Source organism: Saprolegnia parasitica, assembly GCF_000151545.1.
Source record: "Saprolegnia parasitica CBS 223.65 unplaced genomic scaffold supercont2.22, whole genome shotgun sequence".
Classification (NCBI taxonomy): Eukaryota; Oomycota; class Saprolegniomycetes; order Saprolegniales; family Saprolegniaceae; genus Saprolegnia; species Saprolegnia parasitica.
This window is the reverse complement of record NW_012156416.1, coordinates 238,899-256,944: the sequence shown is the minus strand read 5'-3', so window position 1 is coordinate 256,944 and position 18,046 is coordinate 238,899. Positions and strand designations below refer to the sequence as shown.

Genomic DNA, 18,046 nt, shown 5'->3' with positions numbered 1-18,046 from the left:
GTCTTTCGCGCCGACCTACCGCTGCCAAGTCCATGGACGATTGCCGTCAAGGCGGCACGCGTCGCTCAACTGCACTTGCACCACAGCCTCGTACAAGAGCCCGAACAGCCTGCTCTTCGTCGGCTTCTCCGGCTCCTCGCCCAACACGAGTGGCCGCGACGTCACCTCGTCCCGCGGATTGCGCTTCTGCCTCCGCCTGCCTAAATCAAGTCCCTCAACCGAGTACACACAACGAAGAAAGTCCGACAATTTTATTTAGCATAGTTTTATCTATTGTAATAGAGGACCCAATTCAACAACAACCATATTAGCGCATATTATGCAGAAGGAGGACCAGGGCGCTAGCTCCGTTGGCTGCCAAAGCAGGTCGGAGGTATGGGACCTGTAGCCTCAACACGTACTCAACTGCGCTCTCCATGGTCGTCGAGGACGGCGAAACGTGCACCCAAGGCTTGTAGAACGGTCATTTTGAGTTGGCATTTTGTAACCGAAAGGTTAGATCGACTTCCACGGTCTTCGCCTTCCCAATACGGCCATGTGGAGCAAGTCGCAGAAGCGAGGTCGTGACAAGGTTGTGGCGATGATCAAGGTAGATGACGTGGCTGCACGGCTAGCGGTGCAAGAGGTTCAACACTGTCGGTGTAAGCGCTTCGTGCCGAGAGGCACCCACATTGTCCATGTCTTGATTTCTCCAGCCTGCTAACCTCGGACGGCGGGACGACGCTGCACAACGCACCGATTACGAGCTCGGTTGATTTCCTTGCTTTTTAAGGTGCCAGGAAAGCAGAAGGTTGATAATACACATGTAAATTTGATGTTAGACCGTTGAGGCGCGCTTAGCGTGAGCTTGCACCACTGGGTCGGTTGCCGGACAGTCAAGTCAGGGAACGAGCCAATGGCGCCACGGGGTGGTGCGACCTTCTCTTCTACTATACGGGAGGATTAATTACTGCGCCGAGAACGACTGGAACGCGCGCTGCAGGTCGTTGATCAGGTCTTGGACGTCTTCAATGCCAATGGAGAGCCGCACGAGGTCTTCCGGGAACGACCGCGCTTTCCGCACTTCTTCGGGGATGCTGGCGTGCGACATGACACCGGGCAGCGAAATCAGCGAGTTGACACTGCCAAAGCTCACGGTGATCTTGAAGAGCTTGGTCGTGCTCACAACGTGCTGGCTGAACGCGAGGTTGCCCGTGCAAAACGTGATGACGGAGCCCGCGCCCCGCGCCTGCGCAAAATGGATATCGCGGTGGTTGGACGTCGGGAGGCCGGCGTAGTAGACCTTGGTGACTGCCGGGTGGTTGCTCAAAAAGGCCGCGACGCGCATCGCATTTTCTTGCGCCGTGAGCACGCGGAGGCCCATGGTCTTGATGCCGCGCAGGAGAAGCCAGCAGTCCATTGGCGCCAAGCCCGTGCCTTCGGCGTTCTGAACAAAGTAGAGCTCCCGACAGAGCTCCGGGTCCTTGGCAATCACAATACCCGACATGGTGTCCGAGTGGCCGCACACAAACTTGGTGGCCGAGTGCATGCAAATGTCGGCTCCGAGCAGAAGCGGGTTTTGCAGAATCGGGCTCATCATCGTGTTGTCGACACTCAAAAGCGCCCTAGTCAATGGTAAATGAGTCCTTTTAGTCGTCTCATGACGATTTCAACGTACCCAAACTCATGCGCGACTTCTGCCAAGGCAGGAATGTTGCAGATGCGCTGCATCGGGTTGGTCGGCGACTCCATCATGACGAGCTTCGTCTCCGTGTTGATGGCCGCGCGGAGGTTGGCCGGGCCGTCGTGGCCCGAGAGATCGACGTACTTGACGTGCACGCCGTTGCGCGCCGTGAGCTTGGAGAGGAGGCGGTACGTGCCACCGTACGAGTCGTCCGAGAGCACAATGTGGTCGCCGGCCTTGGCGAGGCGGGAAATCGCTGCCAGCGCCGCCATGCCCGAGGTAAAGGCGAACGCGCGGTGGCCGTGTTCGATCTCGGCCATCTGCCGCTCGAGCGCCGCGCGCGTCGGGTTGCCGGACCGCGTGTAGTCGTACGCGCCAAACTCGGTGGCTGATTTCTGTGCAAACGTGGACGTCTGGTAGATCGGCATCGTCGCTGACCCATGCGGATCGTCCTTGCATGCTTCGAACGCCACGAGCTTGGTGCTAAAGCCATAGCTTGCCTCGTCGTCGTCTTCGCTCTCCGAAAGGCGCGTCAACGAAATGTCGTTGCCGTCGAGGTTGGTGCGGTGGGCCGGCTTGGGCGACGGTGGGAGCTCGCCCGATGCAAAGCCGGTGACGTACGAGCGCTCGAGGAGGCTCTCGAGCTTGGACGGCGCGGTGGGCTCGACCTGGTTCTTGGGCGCGGGCGCTTCAAGCGCCGCGGCTTGGTCGCGCTCGTGAACCAGAGCTTGCTCGGCCTGGTAGAACTTGCGCGTGCGGAGGTAGTCGCAGACGAGCTCGAAGACTTCGTCTTCGCCAAGCGATTGCTGCAGCACCGACGACATGGCTCGGGCGACTTGGCGTCGAGCGAGCAAATGGAAAACTGCGCACGCATGAGCTTGCCTTTCTCATTGGGACGCTTCTGATTGGCCACACCCCGCCGGTTGAAGTGCGGTATGCGGATTGCTGTCCGGATACTACGGGATGGGTTATTCACGCGTGCAAAACGATTTTCACGCAATACAAACACCGAGATAGATGTTGGAATTCCCACGGCAAAGATACTTTATCGCAAACTGCCAACGACAACCGTGCCCCTTTGCCGCGGGCCATAAGAACTGCACCAAGATTGATACACGGACCCATGCCATCGAGTGGCCACGAGCTCACGCCCGGGTTTTTACCTAGCGAACTAGCGGCGTAACGGATGCGATGCGTCGATTTTAGAAAGGACGACGGGTGCTTTGGTTGCGCTGCTGCGCAAGATCGCTGGAACCACGAGACCTCGCGGAACGATCGCTGCAGTTCAAGTATGAGGGCATGCCACCTGGACGTGGCCGAGTTGCTACTGCAACTACGCACGAGCAAGCGATGTACACCAGATGAGTCAGAGACTGTTGGATGGAAGATCACGAGTCCGCCCATCGAAGCACTTGCCGGGTCTGCCCGTGGAGCTACGATCACGTCCCGAGTTTCGTTGGGCGTCTGTGAAGTCGACTCCATGTAGCTGCGATGGTGCGGCATCACAACGCATCCTTCGGGTCATGCGGCTTGCAGAGAAAACCAAAATTATGCAACCAGCTGCTGGTTATCATGAAGGTTTGGGAGACATCAAGGCGCCGGCGATGCTTTCGAGCTAGTATCGATGGCGCTTCTGGGTGGGATCTCAAAGGCATAGTCCATCGTGCCAACCTAGATGCACCACATTGGTGCCCGCAGCTCGTTGGGCGCGAGGACGTACCACGGGATACTTGCCATGGTAAAACGCAAGCGTCTTCTCCAACTCGGCAAGCTGCTCGGACGTAAAGTCGGAAATGTCGTCTGACATGTCCTTGGCCTCGAGCGACGCGATCGTCAAGGCGCGGGTACAAGCCTGCACAGGACGTCACGAACGATGGTTTAGAGAGAACGTGCGGCGTACGCTGCCGGCAAACTGGTGGTAGCCGTTGCCCTTCTTGTAGAACCGTGCACCGCTTGTGACGTCCAGCACCTTGCCGCCCACTGCCATGTAGATGGGCTTGGCGTCGTCTGTGCCGTCAAAGGCGCGGAGCGTGGCGACGGTGAAGACGGGCAGGTCCGCAGCGGCGACGATTGGCGTGACGTCGTCCGCAGCGTTGCGTTTGAAGAGGAACGGGCACGAGTGGAAGAACGCGTCTTCGATCTGCGGCCAGAAGACACCGAGGAGCCCAACGAGAAGCGCGAGCAGCAGCAGCCGGCGCGACGACGATGCCATTGCCGCACGCGTCAACTGGAAAATGCTGGCCTTTTTCATATGGCACCCTTTTTTGTCGTCCGAAAGTGCAACTTGGCGGGTGGCTAATTACACGCACATCATGAATCATGCGAGCATGTTCGCCGTGGTCAGTGGCGTTTTGCCGCAGCTCGCGACGCCAAAGCCATTCAACACCTTGTTGAGGTGATGCTCATTGAAATGCTCGCGCCGTCTCATCATATCTAGCGCGATGGAGATTCCAAAGGTCGTCAAAATGGCGTGTTTTCAGCCAACCTGCGCAATGGCGACACCCGACTGGGTAAAATTAGCCGGCGGCCATGACCACAAGCCGCCAGCCCACGTTCTACGAGCATGTAGTCGCCGGGTCGGTCTCGGGCATGTCGAGCGTCGTCGTGTGTCATCCGCTCGACACGATTCGCACGCGGCTACAACACGCCTCGTCCCGGTCCTTTACGTCGGTCGTCGCCAGCACGATCCAGCACGAAGGCTTTCGCGGCCTCTACCGCGGCTTCTTCCCGCCATTCTTCTCGCAAGCTGTCTACAAGTCGGTCATCTTCACGACGCAAAGCAAGGTCCGACAGCTCTTGGCTGCGACGATTGCCGAGCCGTCGCCGCTGCTCTCGACCATTGTGAGTGGCGGTATCGCTGGGTACTGTACCATGCCCTCGACGACTTGGCTAACGCGGTGTACTAGTGGTATCAACGCGACGCTCGTGGCGCCGGTCGAGCTCGTGCGCAACCGGCTTCAAGTGCAGGGCACGTCCGCGTCCCAGCAGTACAGCGGGACGTTTGACGTGATTGCCAAGGTCGTGAAGCGCGAAGGTACAGACAGACTCCTGTCCACACGGGTACTCCTAATAGTGTCATTTAGGCGTCTTCGCGCTCTGGAAAGGACTTTCGGCAACGATCACGCGTGACGCGCTTGGTGTGGGATTGTATTTCATGGGATTCGATGTCGCCAAGTACGCGTGTCTTGGAGGAGTGTGTGTCGGCGAAATGTGACTAGGACCCACCTGCCATCGGACTGGCATCCCACCACCCGTGTGCTCATCGCAGGCGCCATCGGTGGCGTTGCCTTTTGGACGATCGCCCTTCCGTTCGATACCGTACGTTCCTTGCCAACGCTGCTTTGCACTCATGCCGTACGTAGATCAAGACGGTGATTCAAGTCAACCCACACAATACCAAGGGTATGCTGGCCACCGGTCTCGACCTCGTGCGGCGCGATGGACTCGGCCGGGTGTTCTACGGCTGGCAGGCCGCCTTCTCGCGTGGTATCCCGGGCGCCGCCATTACGTTTTACGCCTACGACACGACCATGGCGTACCTCCGCCCGCCCGTTGCCTCGTCGCCGAGTCATTGAAGCGTAGCAAAAACGTAAACGTAGTCAATGGGATAAGTTCTTAGCGGACGACTTTTGCTTGATGCAATTGCGTCACGCGGTGGTTCTCGCCCAGGACGTATGCACTGCGCTCGTACGCGGTCGTGTGGTGCGCGGCGGTGGCGGTCGCATTGGCGTCCTGCTTTTCATGCGCCGTCGCTGTCCAGTGCAAGAGCTTGATGTGGATAAAGGGCAGGTACGGGCTGAGGTCGTTGGCTGGCGCGACGGGCTCGGCCGACCTACACACAAGGACATATTAGACGGGTGAGACAAGAGAGCATCGAGCGTACTCGAGGCGGGCGAGCGCGGCCGCCAGCATTGCGATCGATTGCTCCACGTAGCCCATTTCAACGAGGCATTGGCCAAGGGTCGTCATGACGAGCGCTTGCGCCAGTGGGTTGGCGTCGACGTGAGACGATTTCCGCAGCGTTTGCAGATGCCGTAGAGCGCGTCCGTACTGGCCAAGCATGATTTCGGCGGTGGCCAGCTGAAAAGTTGCATCAACGTAGCTGCGCGTCGAGTCCTTGCCGTGCGTCTCGTAGCTACGTGGCGTATATGTATGGTCTTCGAAGAGATGGTCGTACCTCTCGATCGCCGACTGAAAAGGTCCTTGGCTTGCTTGGCTTCGCCCATCATGAGGTAGCTGAGCCCAAGGCCATGTGCCACGTCGCCGCTGTACCGCGGAGGTGCGTCGAGCTGCTTGGCGATCTTGAACATTTGAATCGCTCGCAGCGGACGCCAATACGTGCGGTACATGCTGGCCATGTTGACGACGATCTCGTAGCGCGCTAAGGGCAATGTGAGAAGTGCAATATCAAAAAGATGGTACCAGGATGCTCGATCTTGTGCAGCGCGTTGAATGCCGTCTCGTACGCGGCGCTGAGCGGTTCGAACTGGCCGCCGCCCGAGCGCAGCGCCGACGTCACCATGAGGTTGATGGACGCTGCCAGGTTGTAGACGCCAAACTTGTCTTGGTTGGCTAGCCGTCGCAGTGTTAAACAAAAATAGAGACCCGTAGTACATACCTTCGTCCAGCGTCATGGCGGCGATGAGGAGCTCGTGGGACGTTGTAAAGTCGCGCTGGAGCATGTACCCGAGGCCGAGGTCGGCAAGCCCGTTCGCGTACAGCGGATGACTCTTCCCGCGCGTGCGCTCAATGTGGCTTTGCACTTGCTCGAGGATCTCAATGCCCGAGGCAACGTCGCCTTCGCCGTACAACTCGAGCGCCACGAGCACATCCTTTTCCTTCTCAAACTCCGAGTCGCCATAAAGCGACTGAACTTCCATGGGCGAGAGCTTGTCGAAAGCCGCCTTGTCTTCCTTGAGCACGCCAATCTTGCCGAGGAGCGTGTCGACTTCTTTGCTCTTGAGCATCTTGTCGCTGGCCTCGCTGCCCAAAGCGCGGTTGAGGTCGGTCCAGCGCATGCGCGGCAGCATGTAGGGCTCGTAGGGCATGAGCGGGATGACATCGATCTCGGAGACGCTTGCCGAGAACTCCTTGCCATAGCAGGTCGTGGCGAGAAGAGAGGCGACGGCGGCGGCGACGCGGACAAGTGTCATGGTCCCTGGATTTGCGCAACTGAACCGCTTCTCGGAACCTCGCGATCTTTGGAAATATCAAATATTGGAGGTTTCCACCGTATGGCGCCACGTCATGGCTTCGATATTTCGTTTCCACGAATTTCACCAAGCTGCCAACTCGAATAGCCACTTTCGCTGACTCTAGTGTACCCCACGAGCAGTAAATCCACCAGCAATGGCTTCTGCCCATCTCGGCCCAAGTCTCGATTGACGTACAAATGCTGCCTCGGTGCTTGGTCAAAGCTAAGTGGGCTTGGCTTTCTTCGTTGCCGCTGAGTCGAGACACTGGCGGGCCGCATAATACAAGAGTGCTCTCTACGCTCTGGACTTGTTGTGCCGAGGCGTCGAGCCAACCCACTCTATTCGGATAGTTGTGTGCTGGCAACCCGTGAGCTTCTCCACGGGGTGGTCTTTTGCTATGCGAATGCGAACAACACGACGTTTACGACCGAGCCGATAGAGAGCATGCATAAAGAAGTTGGTGCCACGGCGCTCCTAACGCAGCTCACACACCTCCTCTCCAAGAAGCGCAAACACTCGACTCTTGCCGACTAGCGCCATGCGATCTTAAGCTAGAGGCAAAAAAAATCGTCGAGCGTGCACTCGCTGACGTGTTGTTCTCGCACGATCAGCTTACGCCATCTCTACTCGTCCATTTTACGGACTCTGCTGCGTACTATGACACGTCGGGTGGCATGCACAGACGTGCAGTCCAGCGAGACTGAATAAAGGATGGTGACATAGATACCTGGCGAGCAGCCACGCACGGTTTCGCAACGGCACCGGAACGCGGTTTGTGAAGTGTAATCAAGTGGCATGCCGGCAACGTTCCGCAGCGTTGTCCTCGCGCGACCTGCGACTGCATCCAAGGTCTTTGAGTTTCAGTTTGGCGTCTATGAAGATGTACGCTCGGCCTTCCGCGCCTGCGACGAGCTCGTTGAGTTTGACGCCAACGATGGCATCTACGACTGCGACGCATCATTTCCCAACGCATTTGCACCCACCGTTGCTGCATGGCCTCAACCTCTCGGAGATTTTCTCCCGTCAGCGCTTGCTCTACGCGACCAAGCACGAGACGACCGTCTGCCTCTGCACATTGCTGTTGCCGAAGGGTTTCTTGACCTCGCTCAGCGAATGGTACGCTGCCGGCCGGACCTCGCCTCTGAAGACGCGATTCTCTTGGCGATTCTGCAAGATCGTCTCGAAATGGCAGACGTTCTACTGGAGTTGCGTGCGACTGTGCTGGAGCTGCGTCAAAGCGTCAACTTGACGAAGGATGCTGGTAAGCTGCAGGGTTGATTTTTGAATGGGGAGTGATCTTGTTGGTGTTGTGACGTAGACGGGCGTCTCTCTAGCCTCCCAGCATGCTTTTTACCAGACATTTTAGCTCGAGACGACACGAGAGGCGTCGAGGTACTCGAGCGTTTTGGCTTACGCGTCAACGACGTTCATCACGACGACGTTGAGGCTGCCATCAAGTACGCGACGTGCGAGAACTTGACGCTTGCACTTGACCTCTTTCCATGGTTTGTCTACCCCAGTCTCTTGGACGGCATTGCAGGTCGAGGCTTCTTGTCACTCGTACGCTCGCTGCACGAACGCGGTCTTGAGTGCTCGACAAATGCCATGGACGACGCCGCATCCAACGGTCATTTGGAGGTCGTTCGCTTTCTCCATTTCAACCGAACAGAAGGCTGCACGGTCGATGCACTCGATGGCGCCATTCTTAATGGCCACCTTGACGTTATCCGCTTCCTCCTCGAACACCGAACCGAAGGCGCATCGCCCAACGTCCTCGACGCGGCGGCTGCCAACGGTCACCTTGTTGTCGTTCAGTACCTCCATTCTCTCGGGTCGTATGATTGTACTGTTGACGCCGTCAACAAGGCCGCATCCGCTGGTCATCTAGAGGTCGTCCAATTTCTTTTGACCAACCGAAATGAAGGCTGCAGTCGCGACAAGGTCGTTGAAAAGGCACTTGCCAACGGTCATTTACGGACGGCAGAATACCTCCTCTCGCTCGGGTACCCATTTCCGACGACAGAGATTTGTTTGGAAGCTCAGGCCTTTCGCAAGCCCGCGATGGTGCGCATCCTTGGGCTTTCGATGCTCACAAGACGCCGTGGGAGACTTACGCCATGGAAAAAGCCTGCGCGGCCAACAATTTGCCCCTCGTTCGCTTCCTTCATGCACACGCAGCCACTTGCTGTCGCCCCGACGCACTTGTCGAGGCCTTTGCAAACGAAGCGATGGACGTCGTGCGCTTTCTCTTGGCCCACTGCGCAGCTGACGTCTCGGTCGATGCGCTAGAATCGGCGCTCAGAGGCGGTCACCTCGCCATCGCGACGCAACTGCTGCAGCGCCACCCCGAGCTCCGCGACGATGACCTCCTTGCAGTGGCATCTAGTAGCCACCTCACCGAGGCAACTCGATTTCTTCTCGCGGCCGGCATTGGCAAGCCGCGCGAGTGCCTCGTCAAAATAGCGGGGTATCGCAACCACGTGAGTGAGAGCAAGCTTTTGCTGTCGTACTGCATGGACCCAATCGACCACCTGGACAACATCAAATTTCTTTTGGACCTGCTCGCGCTGCCCAGCCGACGCCGTAAGACGATGCTCCAGTTGATCACGCCCGAGCTCCTATACAAAGGAAAAAGGGCCAGTCAACGCACTCCGCTTCCACCGAACGTGGCTGCGCGTGCTTCAACGCTGCTGCAGTCAGGAGAAGCACTCGACGGGGTGTTGGCGCTTGTCATTTGCCATCTGTGGGCGACCGACGCATCGATGACCACGAAGCAACTCGAGAAGAAACACGTTTGGTCTCCGACGCCAAGCTCCAGACACAGCTCATGCGCTTGCTCTCTAGCAAGCGTCGACGCTTTAGTAACAAACCTAGAACCCATGCATGAACTATTGCCATCAAGACACATCGTTGACCCGCACGTCCTAAATACGTCGCCTGGATCCGCCAATAACTTTAATACATGTATGTTGGGAAGCACTTGCTCGGCAACTTCACAGTTTCCTGCTTCGTATGGTTGGGCACTTGCTTCTCGTCAAATGCCAGGTACTATACTAGTAATATATAAAGGACTTTCATGCATCACAGCGATGTCACCGTAAACATGAGTGCACGTGTGTGGCGCCAAGGTCAAGGGTCCACATAGCATTCACTATGCTGCGATCAATGACCACCTTGTTGTGGTCCAATACCTCCGTCATCTCGGATCGTTTGGGTGTACCTTCCACATCGTCGATACTGCGGTAGCGGCCGGCCGTCTTGATGTCGTCACGTTTTTCTTGACCAACCGAAGCGAAGGCAATGAGGTCATTCAGAAAGCGCTTGGAGGTGGTCATCTGCAATAGGCAGACTACCTCCTCTCGCTTGGATGCCCGTTTCCGACGTCGACGATTGCGCTCAGCGAAGACGCCTTGCGCAAGCCCGAGATGATTGCGATCCTCGAGCTTCTCGTCGCCCATGACACGCCCTGGAGCGCCGACTAAGTAGAGCCAGCGTGCATCGACGACAACGTGCCGCTCGTTCGTTTTTTCCACGAGCACTCGCCCGCTGACGTAGGCTCCCAAGCGCTCGAAGATGTGATCGAGTACGAAGCGTGGGGTATCGTGGCGTACCTCTTGGCCCATTGCACGGCTGCGATCTCGCCCAGTGCGCTCGATCTGGTACTGTGCAGTGGTCACCTCGATCTCCCGATGCAAATGCAACTACTGAAACCAGAGCTCCGCGATGACAAGTTGTTTCAAGTGGCCTCGAGCAGCCGCAACACGGCAGCCACCCGATTCCTCCTCGATGCCGACATAGGCAACCCACGCGAGTGATTCGTCGAGATTGCAGGGCGTCGAGAGCACATGACTGAAAGCAAGCTTTTGCTGCCGCACTGCATGGACGCGACCGATCACGTCGACAATGTCATCTTTCTTTTGGACCTTGTCGCGTTGCCCAACCGCCGCCGCAAGACAACCCTCAAGTTGATCACACAAGAGCTCCTGGACCAAGGACGAAAGACCAGCCAAACATTCGAGTTGCCTTTGAGTGTGGTAGCTCAAGTTACAACGCTGTTGGAGGCTGGGGAGGTCGTCGACGGGGCGTGCTATGTCATCTCGATGCGACGGGTGCAACCACCACGACCGAGCAGCTCACGGAAAAATGGTCGAGCCTTGTCCACGTCGCGACTCTCAAGGCCCAGATCACGCGCCTTCTCGCCAGCAAGCACACACTCTTGCATCATTAAGGCGAAAGCAAAATGCAATACTAGAGCTAATATGAGCAAACGGGGTCTTGGGCGTCCTCTTCATGCAATCGAGCTCCTCGATCCGACTAAAAGACTGCTCGACACGGTATCTTGGCCTAAAGAACCAACAACCTCCGATAGGGCAAGTGTTCAACATTGGCAGTGTTGAAAGCTTGGAGAAAGATTGGGATTGCTACCATTGGTCTGTCTCGTATCCGGATACAACGATCCACCACTCGTGGCGGGCCATTCGGAAGAAGATATTGAGCACGCAACATCCGACCCGTCGATGGCATCGCTCTTCCACCGCGTCGTGCTCGGCCAGCCCGAGATTGCATCGCTGGTCTTTGAGTTTCAGGCTGGCTTGTATGAAGACGTGCGCCCGGCTTTTCTCGCCTTTCACCGCCTCGTTGAACTCCGCAGCGAGCACTTTGAGCCCGAGTACCGCAGCGACGTCTCGTTTCGCCACGTATTCGCCCCGGGCGCCAAGTGGGCGTCATCGTGGAGTCGGTCGTTTCGTGCTGATGCCTATATGCTCGACAAGCTCGCACGCGACGCCCGCTTCCCGCTGCACGTGGCGATTTACGAAGGATTGGACCACCTCGCCAAGCGCATGCTTGCCTGCCGCCCGGATCTCGCCTCGGAAGACGCGATTTTACTCGCCTTTATGGTGAATCGCCTCGAGATGGCCGAGTTCCTCCTCGACCTGCGTTCGGTGGTGCCTGAGCTGCATCGACGTGTAAACACCTTGGTGCCACCACCGCCTCCTCACCTGCGTCAGTATCAGCCCACGGTCTTGGAGCGGCTCATGGGCAACGAGAGCCCCGAAGCAATGCGTCTTCTCTTGCGCTTCAGCCCGCGTCCCGACATGTGGACGCATCAGGAGCTTTCGCTGGCGACGCGGCGTGGTCGCCTGGACAACATTGCGTTTGCGATCGATCATTTTGAGTGGTTTTCGTACCCGGATCTCGTCGAAGACGTGGCCGTGCTCGGGGCGCTGCATCTCGTGCGAGCGCTACTGGAGCGCGGCTTGTTTTGCTCGGCCGAGGTTCTGGACACGGCCGCGTGCCACGGTTTTCTCGAGATGGTCGAGTACCTCCACGTTCACAGTCGTGGCGGCTGCACGACCAATGCGATGGACGATGCTGCCCGCTGCGGGCATCTCGACGTGGTTCGATTTCTGCACGATCACCGCCATGAAGGCTGCACCGTCGAGGCGATGAACAAGGCGGCCATGTACGGCGAGATTGCGACCGTCGAGTTTTTGCATCGCCACCGAAACGAAGGCTGTACAGTCGAAGCGATGGACAATGCGGCCATGTTCGGTCACTTGGAGGTCGTCCAGTTCCTCCATGTCAACCGGACCGAAGGCTGCACGACCGAGGCGCTCAACTGGGCCGTTACCAATGGTCATTTGGATGTCGTCCGCTTCCTTATCGAGCACCGCACCGAGGGCGCGTCACCCGGCATTTTGACAGAGCCGCTGGCAGCCGCTCCCTCGACATGGTCCAGTTCCTCCACGGCCTCGGAACCTTACGTTGTACCGTCGGTGCAGTCGACCGCGCTGCCGAGCTTGGCCGTGAAGACATACTTCGTTTCCTTTTGGCCCACCGACGCGAAGGCGGCACCCGAGACAACGTCGTGCGGCTGGCGCTCCAGAACCGACACGTTTCGATTGCAAAGCACTTGGTCTTGCTCGGCTACCCATTCCCGACGCCGATACCCGACCAGTGGGACTATGACAAAGCCACGATCGAGTTTTTCGTGGCCCATGGCGCACCGTGGAGTACCGAGTGGATGGACCGGGCGTGTCTCACCGGCGACTTGATGCTTGTCAAGTTTTTACACGCGCACTCGAATGCGGGCTGCACCACGGCCGCGCTTGAAAACGCGATTTGTTCCAGAGCGTGGAACGTGGTCGATTTTCTCTTGGCCCACCGACGCGAAGGCGTCTCGGCCCGAGGCTTTGTGCAAGTGCTCAATAGTCGATACTTGGGGGTTATGGAAGCGCTCAACAGCCAGCACATGAAGCACTTGGAGGTGCTGGGTCGTCTGCTTCAGCGCCAGCCCGAGCTCCGCGACGACGCCGTGGTCCTCGACGACCTCATCCATTTCGGGCTACCCGACGCACTGCAGTTTGCACTCGCGGCAGGCTTTGCGCAGCCGAGAGCAGCCCTCATGAAATGTGCGGGGCGTCCAACGTTTACCTCGAATTGCAAGCTCGTGCTGCCGTACTGCATGGACACCAAGGATCATGTGGAAAACATTCTCTTTCTTCTCGACCTCGTCGCGCTCCCCGACCGCTGGCGGCCGACGATGCTGGATTTGGTCTCGTCCGAGCTCACGTACCAAATGCGAATGGCCAGACACCGTGTTGGACGCATCGACAAGCTCGTGGCGCACGAGGCAGCGCTCCTGGCGCGCGGCGATGTCGTGGACGCGGCGTGTGCCTTTACGTTTGGGCATCTCGATAGCACGCGCGCGACGGCCGAATCCGCACGACTGGCCACGTATGCAAGCTTGGTGCAGGACGCGACGCTCAAGGAGACGCTCTCGAGTCTGCTTTCGCGCAAGCGCAAGCGTACAATGCCGATTTGATACTTTATTTTATGTAATGACACGCGTTGATGACACAAACGTTGCTCAGTGATCATTGATTTCGGACGTGTTCCGATGCATACTCCACCATGGAGCTGCCGATTATGAACAACACTAGATGTTTTCTCGATTGCAGAGCTCTCAAGCCGCTCAAGCCAAGTCAGATTCTTTAGCACGCTGATGTGCGAGGATTGTATTACCGGTACCGGTGTAGTCTATTAGTGCACACTACCGGTAGTTTATAGGTGTATATAGAAGACCTGTACGTCAACACCAAAACAGTGTGCGACTGTCTCACAAGACGGCGAAATACGTACCGGTAGTGTCCAGTCCAGCACGACCACGCTTCGCATTCCACTTGCGCAGAGGACGAGATGAGACGCTTGGCGCCATCTTTCGTCGCGCCTGAATGCGCGATTGGAGCGGTCGATGTGATCACCTCTCGACGCGACGTATTCATGTATGTACTACTACAAGGGAACGGTCGTCCACAATAAGAAATGAGATGGGGCACATTGTTCTTGTGGCGTCCTCCCAGCGTTGGTGACAACGACAAGAACGCACCGCTAGCTTTACAAACCATCACGAAAGATATGGTATCCATTGATGGCTCACCGCCGACAACTGGCAAAGACACCACATGGTCGTCGTGACCACCGCAGCGACACCAGGTTACCGGTACTGGGAGAGCTGCTAGGAGTTCCCTTCTCGCGTCTGCGTTCTTATGCTTAGCACTCCACATCGACTTGGCTTCGTGCTCGGTCATCGCGCGGCGTTGTGTTGGTGGCCGTGCACCGCCACGTCGCGCTGCCGTGCACCACACCGATCTGACAAATGTAACCTGTGACGGAGACATCGAGGAGGAACACCTTGTCATCCACGCGACGCGGCCTGTCGCAGCCACGTGGAAGCAATGGTCTCTCGCCGCAGTGCATCATTTTCAGATTGTCAGATTCCGCGCCAGCATGCGAGAAGGCCGCGTCAAGACCGTCTATATTCTCTCGGACGAAGAAGACGCCGCCGTCGACTTTGCCGCCGCAGCTGAGACGCCACCGGGGGCGTGGAAGACACCGCTCTTTACAAACGCGTGCGCCGACGCGCCCAACCTCGCGATGGCCGTCTGCTGCCCGTGCGTCGCGCTCGGAAAAGTGCTTGCGATCGTCGGTGTCATGAGCTGCAAGCGCGCGGTCGTGGCCAGCGGTCTTTGGCTCCTCCTGCTTTTGCTGGCCATTTTGAACCTCCAGAGCGAGTCGCCGTGGCCAGGCGGTCCGGGCGGTGCGTACAGCGTTGGATTTGTCATCGCCCTTGCGCTCGTGCCATCGCTCACGCTCTTCAACCTCCGCTTTCACATCCGCGACCACGACAGCATTCCCAAAGCCGACTGGGAAGACGTGTGCTGTGCGATCTGGTGCTTTCCATTCGTGCTCGCGCAAATGACGATTCAAGTCGAAGCCAACACGCCCGGCGAGTGCGATTTTGAAGACAATGCGACGCTGATTGCGTACTCGACGGCCTAGTCTTTTGTTTGTTTGTTCACTAAGTTATCTTTTTTTTCGAATTCGTTGCGATCTTGGATCCCCACCCCTAAGTACGAAGACGAAGCGAATCTTTTCCTACTCCAATGCCAAGCAATATGTACTCATTGTGTGTTGTTGTTGTTTGTATCCAATTTTCAAGAGAAGATGGATCGTCGAGGCTAGCAAAAGAGCTCTTTGTGAAAGTCAAACCCGTAGAGGTGGGCGGCGACCTGCACGTCATGCACGAACGATTCGGGACCACACGCGAGCACACACACGCGCCCTTGGAACCGCTTCATCTCGTCGCGAACGTCCGGCCGGCCGGCAACATACCCGACCATCTCGCCCGTGACGGTCTTGACGTGCCCGTCTTCTGTCGCGCCGCTCACGAAGAGGTCGGCTGCGACGCGGAGCGGGAAGAGCACGGGTGCGACGCTCAGCAGCGTCTCTGGTTCTCGCACGACCCAGCAGAGGTGGCCATCGATGCTGCTGTGTTGCTGCAACGTGCTATTGATGAGGTGCACCATGGGGGTGATGCCAATGCCGCCCGCAAACAGCAGCACGCGGTCGAAGTGCGCGAGATCGACGCTCGGCCGGCCGTACGGTCCGCCGACAAGCACATTAAGCGTCGTTTCCTTGCGCGCGAGATCGAGGACGCGGTCTGTAAAGCTGCCCGGCGATCGGCTTTTCATGCAGAACGCGACGTGGCCCGTGTGCGATGACGTCATGGCCGAGAACGGATGCCACTCGAGTACCGAGACGCTCGGAACGCAGAGGTAAAAGTACGCGCACGGTCCGAGGTCTTGGTGCCACGCGTTGGAGAGCTTGGTCGACGGCAGCTTGAGGAGCACGGTCGATGACGTCGTCGCCGTCACGTGGGCAGGAAACCGCTGCCAAAATGCGCGGCCCCGAATCGCCACCAGCGTCGCGAGATAGAGTCCGAGGGGTGCGACGAGCGCTTGCCAGATCGCGGTCGCGTGCAGACACACAAACACGATCCCAAGGATGGCCCCAAATCGGTGGGCAAAGTAAAAGAGCTCAAAGGTCCTTCGGCGCACGATTGGCAGCGACAAGAGGCCCATCATCATAAAGACAAGGCCGGCGTACAGGCCGTACGCGGGCAGCACCTTTTGCGCGCCAAACGGCAGCACGGACGACAAGACACTCCAGTCGAGCGTCATGACGTTCACGACAAAGTGTCCGAGAAGCGAGACAAGAAAGAGACTCCCGAGCCACTTGTGGAACGTCAAAAGACGCGTGTGCGTGACGCCAAAGAGAAAGCCCCAGTGCGCGCCGCGCGCCGACGGCAGCAAGAGAAACGCCAAGTGCAACGTGCTCAGATGACCAAGCATGACGCTCGCGGCGCGGCCAGCCGAGAGCGACCGGACGGTCGGGAGCACGACACTGAGCGTGACGCCGATGAGCACGGAATACAAGCCGACAAGCGTGGCTTGGCCCACGCTGAGGTCGGCGAGTGCTTGATGCAACGTGTTGGCGATCGACGACGAGCGATGCGCGGGCGGGGCGAGCAGCGATTGCTTCAAGAGCGGCGACGCGGTCGAGCGCGCGGTCCCAAGGCCGAGCAACACAAAGAACCCAATCGCACCGAGCACGATTTGGTAGGTTGCCATTGGGATCGCCGCCAAGGACGCGCTCATCTGAAGGGCCGCCTTGGAGCCGTTGGATGCAAGATTGTCGTCATCGGACGGGATGGCAATGTGGATGCTCTGCGCGCCTTGGTCGTCGTGGTACGATGGAAAGCCTTTGCCGTAGGCCCAGAGCAGGATGTTGTTGCCGTTGACCAAGTCGATGGGCACGTCATTAAGCGAAACCGCATCAAACTTGTGCTCGTATGTGACCGCGAGCTCGCCATTGACAATTGAGGAGGATCGAATCGTCATGGAAGACGGAGCGGTTTGCCGCTCCATGTGGTTGTTGCTGTAGCCTTGGAGCACATACACATCCGCGACGTTCTTCTTGGCGTCGTAGATGACGGCGTTGTTGGGCGGGTTGTTGACCATGTACTGGGAGCTGCTGAGCCCGAGCGAGATCCAGTCGGCGCCATCGCCGTGGTAGGAGAGGCGAAAGCACACGGAGGCGTTGTTGACGCGGACCTGCACGGCGAGCGCACCGCCGAGGACATTGCGGTGCATGGCCTCGATGCCATCGCACGAGGATGCCGCTGATGATGACGCGGCGGCGACGCTCGCAACGAGAAGCGCGCGCAGGAGCATGGCAAGTCGACGACTGGCATCGCGCAGGCCCATGCAACAATTGAGCCGTATCCGGATGTTGGACACCATCCTGCCTGTGGATTGGCCAACATGAGAAAGGCAGCAAAAACACACCCACCCGTATCCGGATCCAAATGGCAAACTCGAATCTTGGCGCGCGTCGTGACGTGGCGATAGCCCGTCCGTAGTAACTAGTAGACGTCAGGTAGACCCGCACATGCAGGGTTGAAGCCTCCTGTACGCTTGCGCCGGGCTATCCAAATTGAAGGAGTTACGGTGGTAACCGTCACGTAGAACGATTGCATGGCGTCCTTGTTCACGTCGCCGGCGTTCTCGGTGTGGTATGTAGTGCGCAAACCACTCAGGGCCGTCAAAGTTTTCGGCTTTAGCTTTGCTGATGACGATGGTCACGATAGCGCCCATGCACTGCGCTTCCCGAGGACGCCCGTGTTGTTCAATCGCCTCGGTCAAGTCTTGCTTGGCTTCTCGAGCTCGTCGGCGGTCATTGCACTCGTTTCGGGCGGCGGGTCCATGAATGGTGGGATGTCAAGTCAAAAATGCTTTTGTTTACAGATATGCCAGCAGCGCACGCGTCGTTGTGTACGACACCA

General features: G+C 58.0%; 8 protein-coding genes across 8 annotated transcripts; 4 read left to right on the top strand and 4 right to left on the bottom strand.

The window, feature by feature from the left end:
- Nucleotides 1-790: 790 nt before the first annotated feature.
- Nucleotides 791-2,521, bottom strand: SPRG_06475 (hypothetical protein). Its single transcript, XM_012345292.1, has 2 exons — nucleotides 1,658-2,521; nucleotides 791-1,604 (listed from the first exon to the last, which is right to left on the bottom strand). The coding sequence occupies exons 1-2, from the start codon at nucleotides 2,485-2,487 to the stop codon at nucleotides 947-949; spliced, it is 1,488 nt and encodes a 495-aa protein (XP_012200682.1). The 5' UTR covers nucleotides 2,488-2,521; the 3' UTR covers nucleotides 791-946.
- Nucleotides 2,522-3,226: 705 nt separating this feature from the next.
- On the bottom strand, nucleotides 3,227-3,913 carry SPRG_06474 (hypothetical protein). Its single transcript, XM_012345291.1, has 3 exons — nucleotides 3,564-3,913; nucleotides 3,384-3,515; nucleotides 3,227-3,334 (listed from the first exon to the last, which is right to left on the bottom strand). The coding sequence occupies exons 1-3, from the start codon at nucleotides 3,873-3,875 to the stop codon at nucleotides 3,254-3,256; spliced, it is 525 nt and encodes a 174-aa protein (XP_012200681.1). The 5' UTR covers nucleotides 3,876-3,913; the 3' UTR covers nucleotides 3,227-3,253.
- Nucleotides 3,914-4,155: 242 nt separating this feature from the next.
- SPRG_06473 (hypothetical protein) lies at nucleotides 4,156-5,328 on the top strand. The gene is made up of 5 exons (XM_012345290.1): nucleotides 4,156-4,524; nucleotides 4,570-4,697; nucleotides 4,747-4,837; nucleotides 4,882-4,981; nucleotides 5,026-5,328. Exons 1-5 carry the CDS (start codon nucleotides 4,193-4,195, stop codon nucleotides 5,236-5,238), a joined length of 864 nt encoding a protein of 287 aa, XP_012200680.1. The 5' UTR covers nucleotides 4,156-4,192; the 3' UTR covers nucleotides 5,239-5,328.
- Nucleotides 5,251-6,858, bottom strand: SPRG_06472 (hypothetical protein). The gene is made up of 5 exons (XM_012345289.1): nucleotides 6,282-6,858; nucleotides 6,086-6,235; nucleotides 5,841-6,044; nucleotides 5,547-5,798; nucleotides 5,251-5,495 (listed from the first exon to the last, which is right to left on the bottom strand). Exons 1-4 carry the CDS (start codon nucleotides 6,814-6,816, stop codon nucleotides 5,629-5,631), a joined length of 1,059 nt encoding a protein of 352 aa, XP_012200679.1. The 5' UTR covers nucleotides 6,817-6,858; the 3' UTR covers nucleotides 5,251-5,495; nucleotides 5,547-5,628.
- Nucleotides 6,859-7,635: 777 nt separating this feature from the next.
- Nucleotides 7,636-10,340, top strand: SPRG_06471 (hypothetical protein; the record flags this gene model as incomplete). Its single annotated transcript, XM_012345288.1, has 5 exons — nucleotides 7,636-8,119; nucleotides 8,177-8,250; nucleotides 8,305-8,922; nucleotides 8,955-9,441; nucleotides 10,207-10,340. Exons 1-5 carry the CDS (start codon nucleotides 7,654-7,656, stop codon nucleotides 10,338-10,340), a joined length of 1,779 nt encoding a protein of 592 aa, XP_012200678.1. The 5' UTR covers nucleotides 7,636-7,653.
- Nucleotides 10,341-11,346: 1,006 nt separating this feature from the next.
- SPRG_06470 (hypothetical protein) lies at nucleotides 11,347-13,721 on the top strand. Its single transcript, XM_012345287.1, has 2 exons — nucleotides 11,347-12,597; nucleotides 12,642-13,721. The coding sequence occupies exons 1-2, from the start codon at nucleotides 11,376-11,378 to the stop codon at nucleotides 13,682-13,684; spliced, it is 2,265 nt and encodes a 754-aa protein (XP_012200677.1). The 5' UTR covers nucleotides 11,347-11,375; the 3' UTR covers nucleotides 13,685-13,721.
- A 912-nt stretch (nucleotides 13,722-14,633) lies between these two features.
- SPRG_06469 (hypothetical protein) lies at nucleotides 14,634-15,224 on the top strand. The gene has a single exon (XM_012345286.1). The coding sequence runs from the start codon at nucleotides 14,650-14,652 to the stop codon at nucleotides 15,199-15,201; it is 552 nt and encodes a 183-aa protein (XP_012200676.1). The 5' UTR covers nucleotides 14,634-14,649; the 3' UTR covers nucleotides 15,202-15,224.
- A 40-nt stretch (nucleotides 15,225-15,264) lies between these two features.
- Nucleotides 15,265-17,442, bottom strand: SPRG_06468 (hypothetical protein). Its single transcript, XM_012345285.1, has one exon. The coding sequence runs from the start codon at nucleotides 17,433-17,435 to the stop codon at nucleotides 15,381-15,383; it is 2,055 nt and encodes a 684-aa protein (XP_012200675.1). The 5' UTR covers nucleotides 17,436-17,442; the 3' UTR covers nucleotides 15,265-15,380.
- Between the last annotated feature and the right edge of the window lie 604 nt (nucleotides 17,443-18,046).

Coding starts and splice junctions, on each gene's coding strand:
- SPRG_06470 (XM_012345287.1), top strand. CDS start 11,376: ATGGCATCGCTCTTCCACCGCGTCGTGCTCGGCCAGCCCGAGATTGCA. Junction 12,598..12,641: donor CGCTCCCTCGACATGGTCCA/GTTCCTCCACGG, acceptor CCGTCGGTGCAG/TCGACCGCGCTGCCGAGCTT.
- SPRG_06474 (XM_012345291.1), bottom strand. CDS start 3,875: ATGGCATCGTCGTCGCGCCGGCTGCTGCTGCTCGCGCTTCTCGTTGGG. Junction 3,516..3,563: donor ACCACCAGTTTGCCGGCAGC/GTACGCCGCACG, acceptor CGTCCTGTGCAG/GCTTGTACCCGCGCCTTGAC. Junction 3,335..3,383: donor ACCATGGCAAGTATCCCGTG/GTACGTCCTCGC, acceptor TGGTGCATCTAG/GTTGGCACGATGGACTATGC.
- SPRG_06468 (XM_012345285.1), bottom strand. CDS start 17,435: ATGCTCCTGCGCGCGCTTCTCGTTGCGAGCGTCGCCGCCGCGTCATCA.
- SPRG_06475 (XM_012345292.1), bottom strand. CDS start 2,487: ATGTCGTCGGTGCTGCAGCAATCGCTTGGCGAAGACGAAGTCTTCGAG. Junction 1,605..1,657: donor GAAGTCGCGCATGAGTTTGG/GTACGTTGAAAT, acceptor ACCATTGACTAG/GGCGCTTTTGAGTGTCGACA.
- SPRG_06473 (XM_012345290.1), top strand. CDS start 4,193: ATGACCACAAGCCGCCAGCCCACGTTCTACGAGCATGTAGTCGCCGGG. Junction 4,698..4,746: donor CAAGGTCGTGAAGCGCGAAG/GTACAGACAGAC, acceptor AGTGTCATTTAG/GCGTCTTCGCGCTCTGGAAA. Junction 4,838..4,881: donor ATGGGATTCGATGTCGCCAA/GTACGCGTGTCT, acceptor AAATGTGACTAG/GACCCACCTGCCATCGGACT.
- SPRG_06472 (XM_012345289.1), bottom strand. CDS start 6,816: ATGACACTTGTCCGCGTCGCCGCCGCCGTCGCCTCTCTTCTCGCCACG. Junction 6,236..6,281: donor CGCCATGACGCTGGACGAAG/GTATGTACTACG, acceptor TGCGACGGCTAG/CCAACCAAGACAAGTTTGGC. Junction 5,799..5,840: donor TTTCAGTCGGCGATCGAGAG/GTACGACCATCT, acceptor TACGCCACGTAG/CTACGAGACGCACGGCAAGG.
- SPRG_06469 (XM_012345286.1), top strand. CDS start 14,650: ATGCGAGAAGGCCGCGTCAAGACCGTCTATATTCTCTCGGACGAAGAA.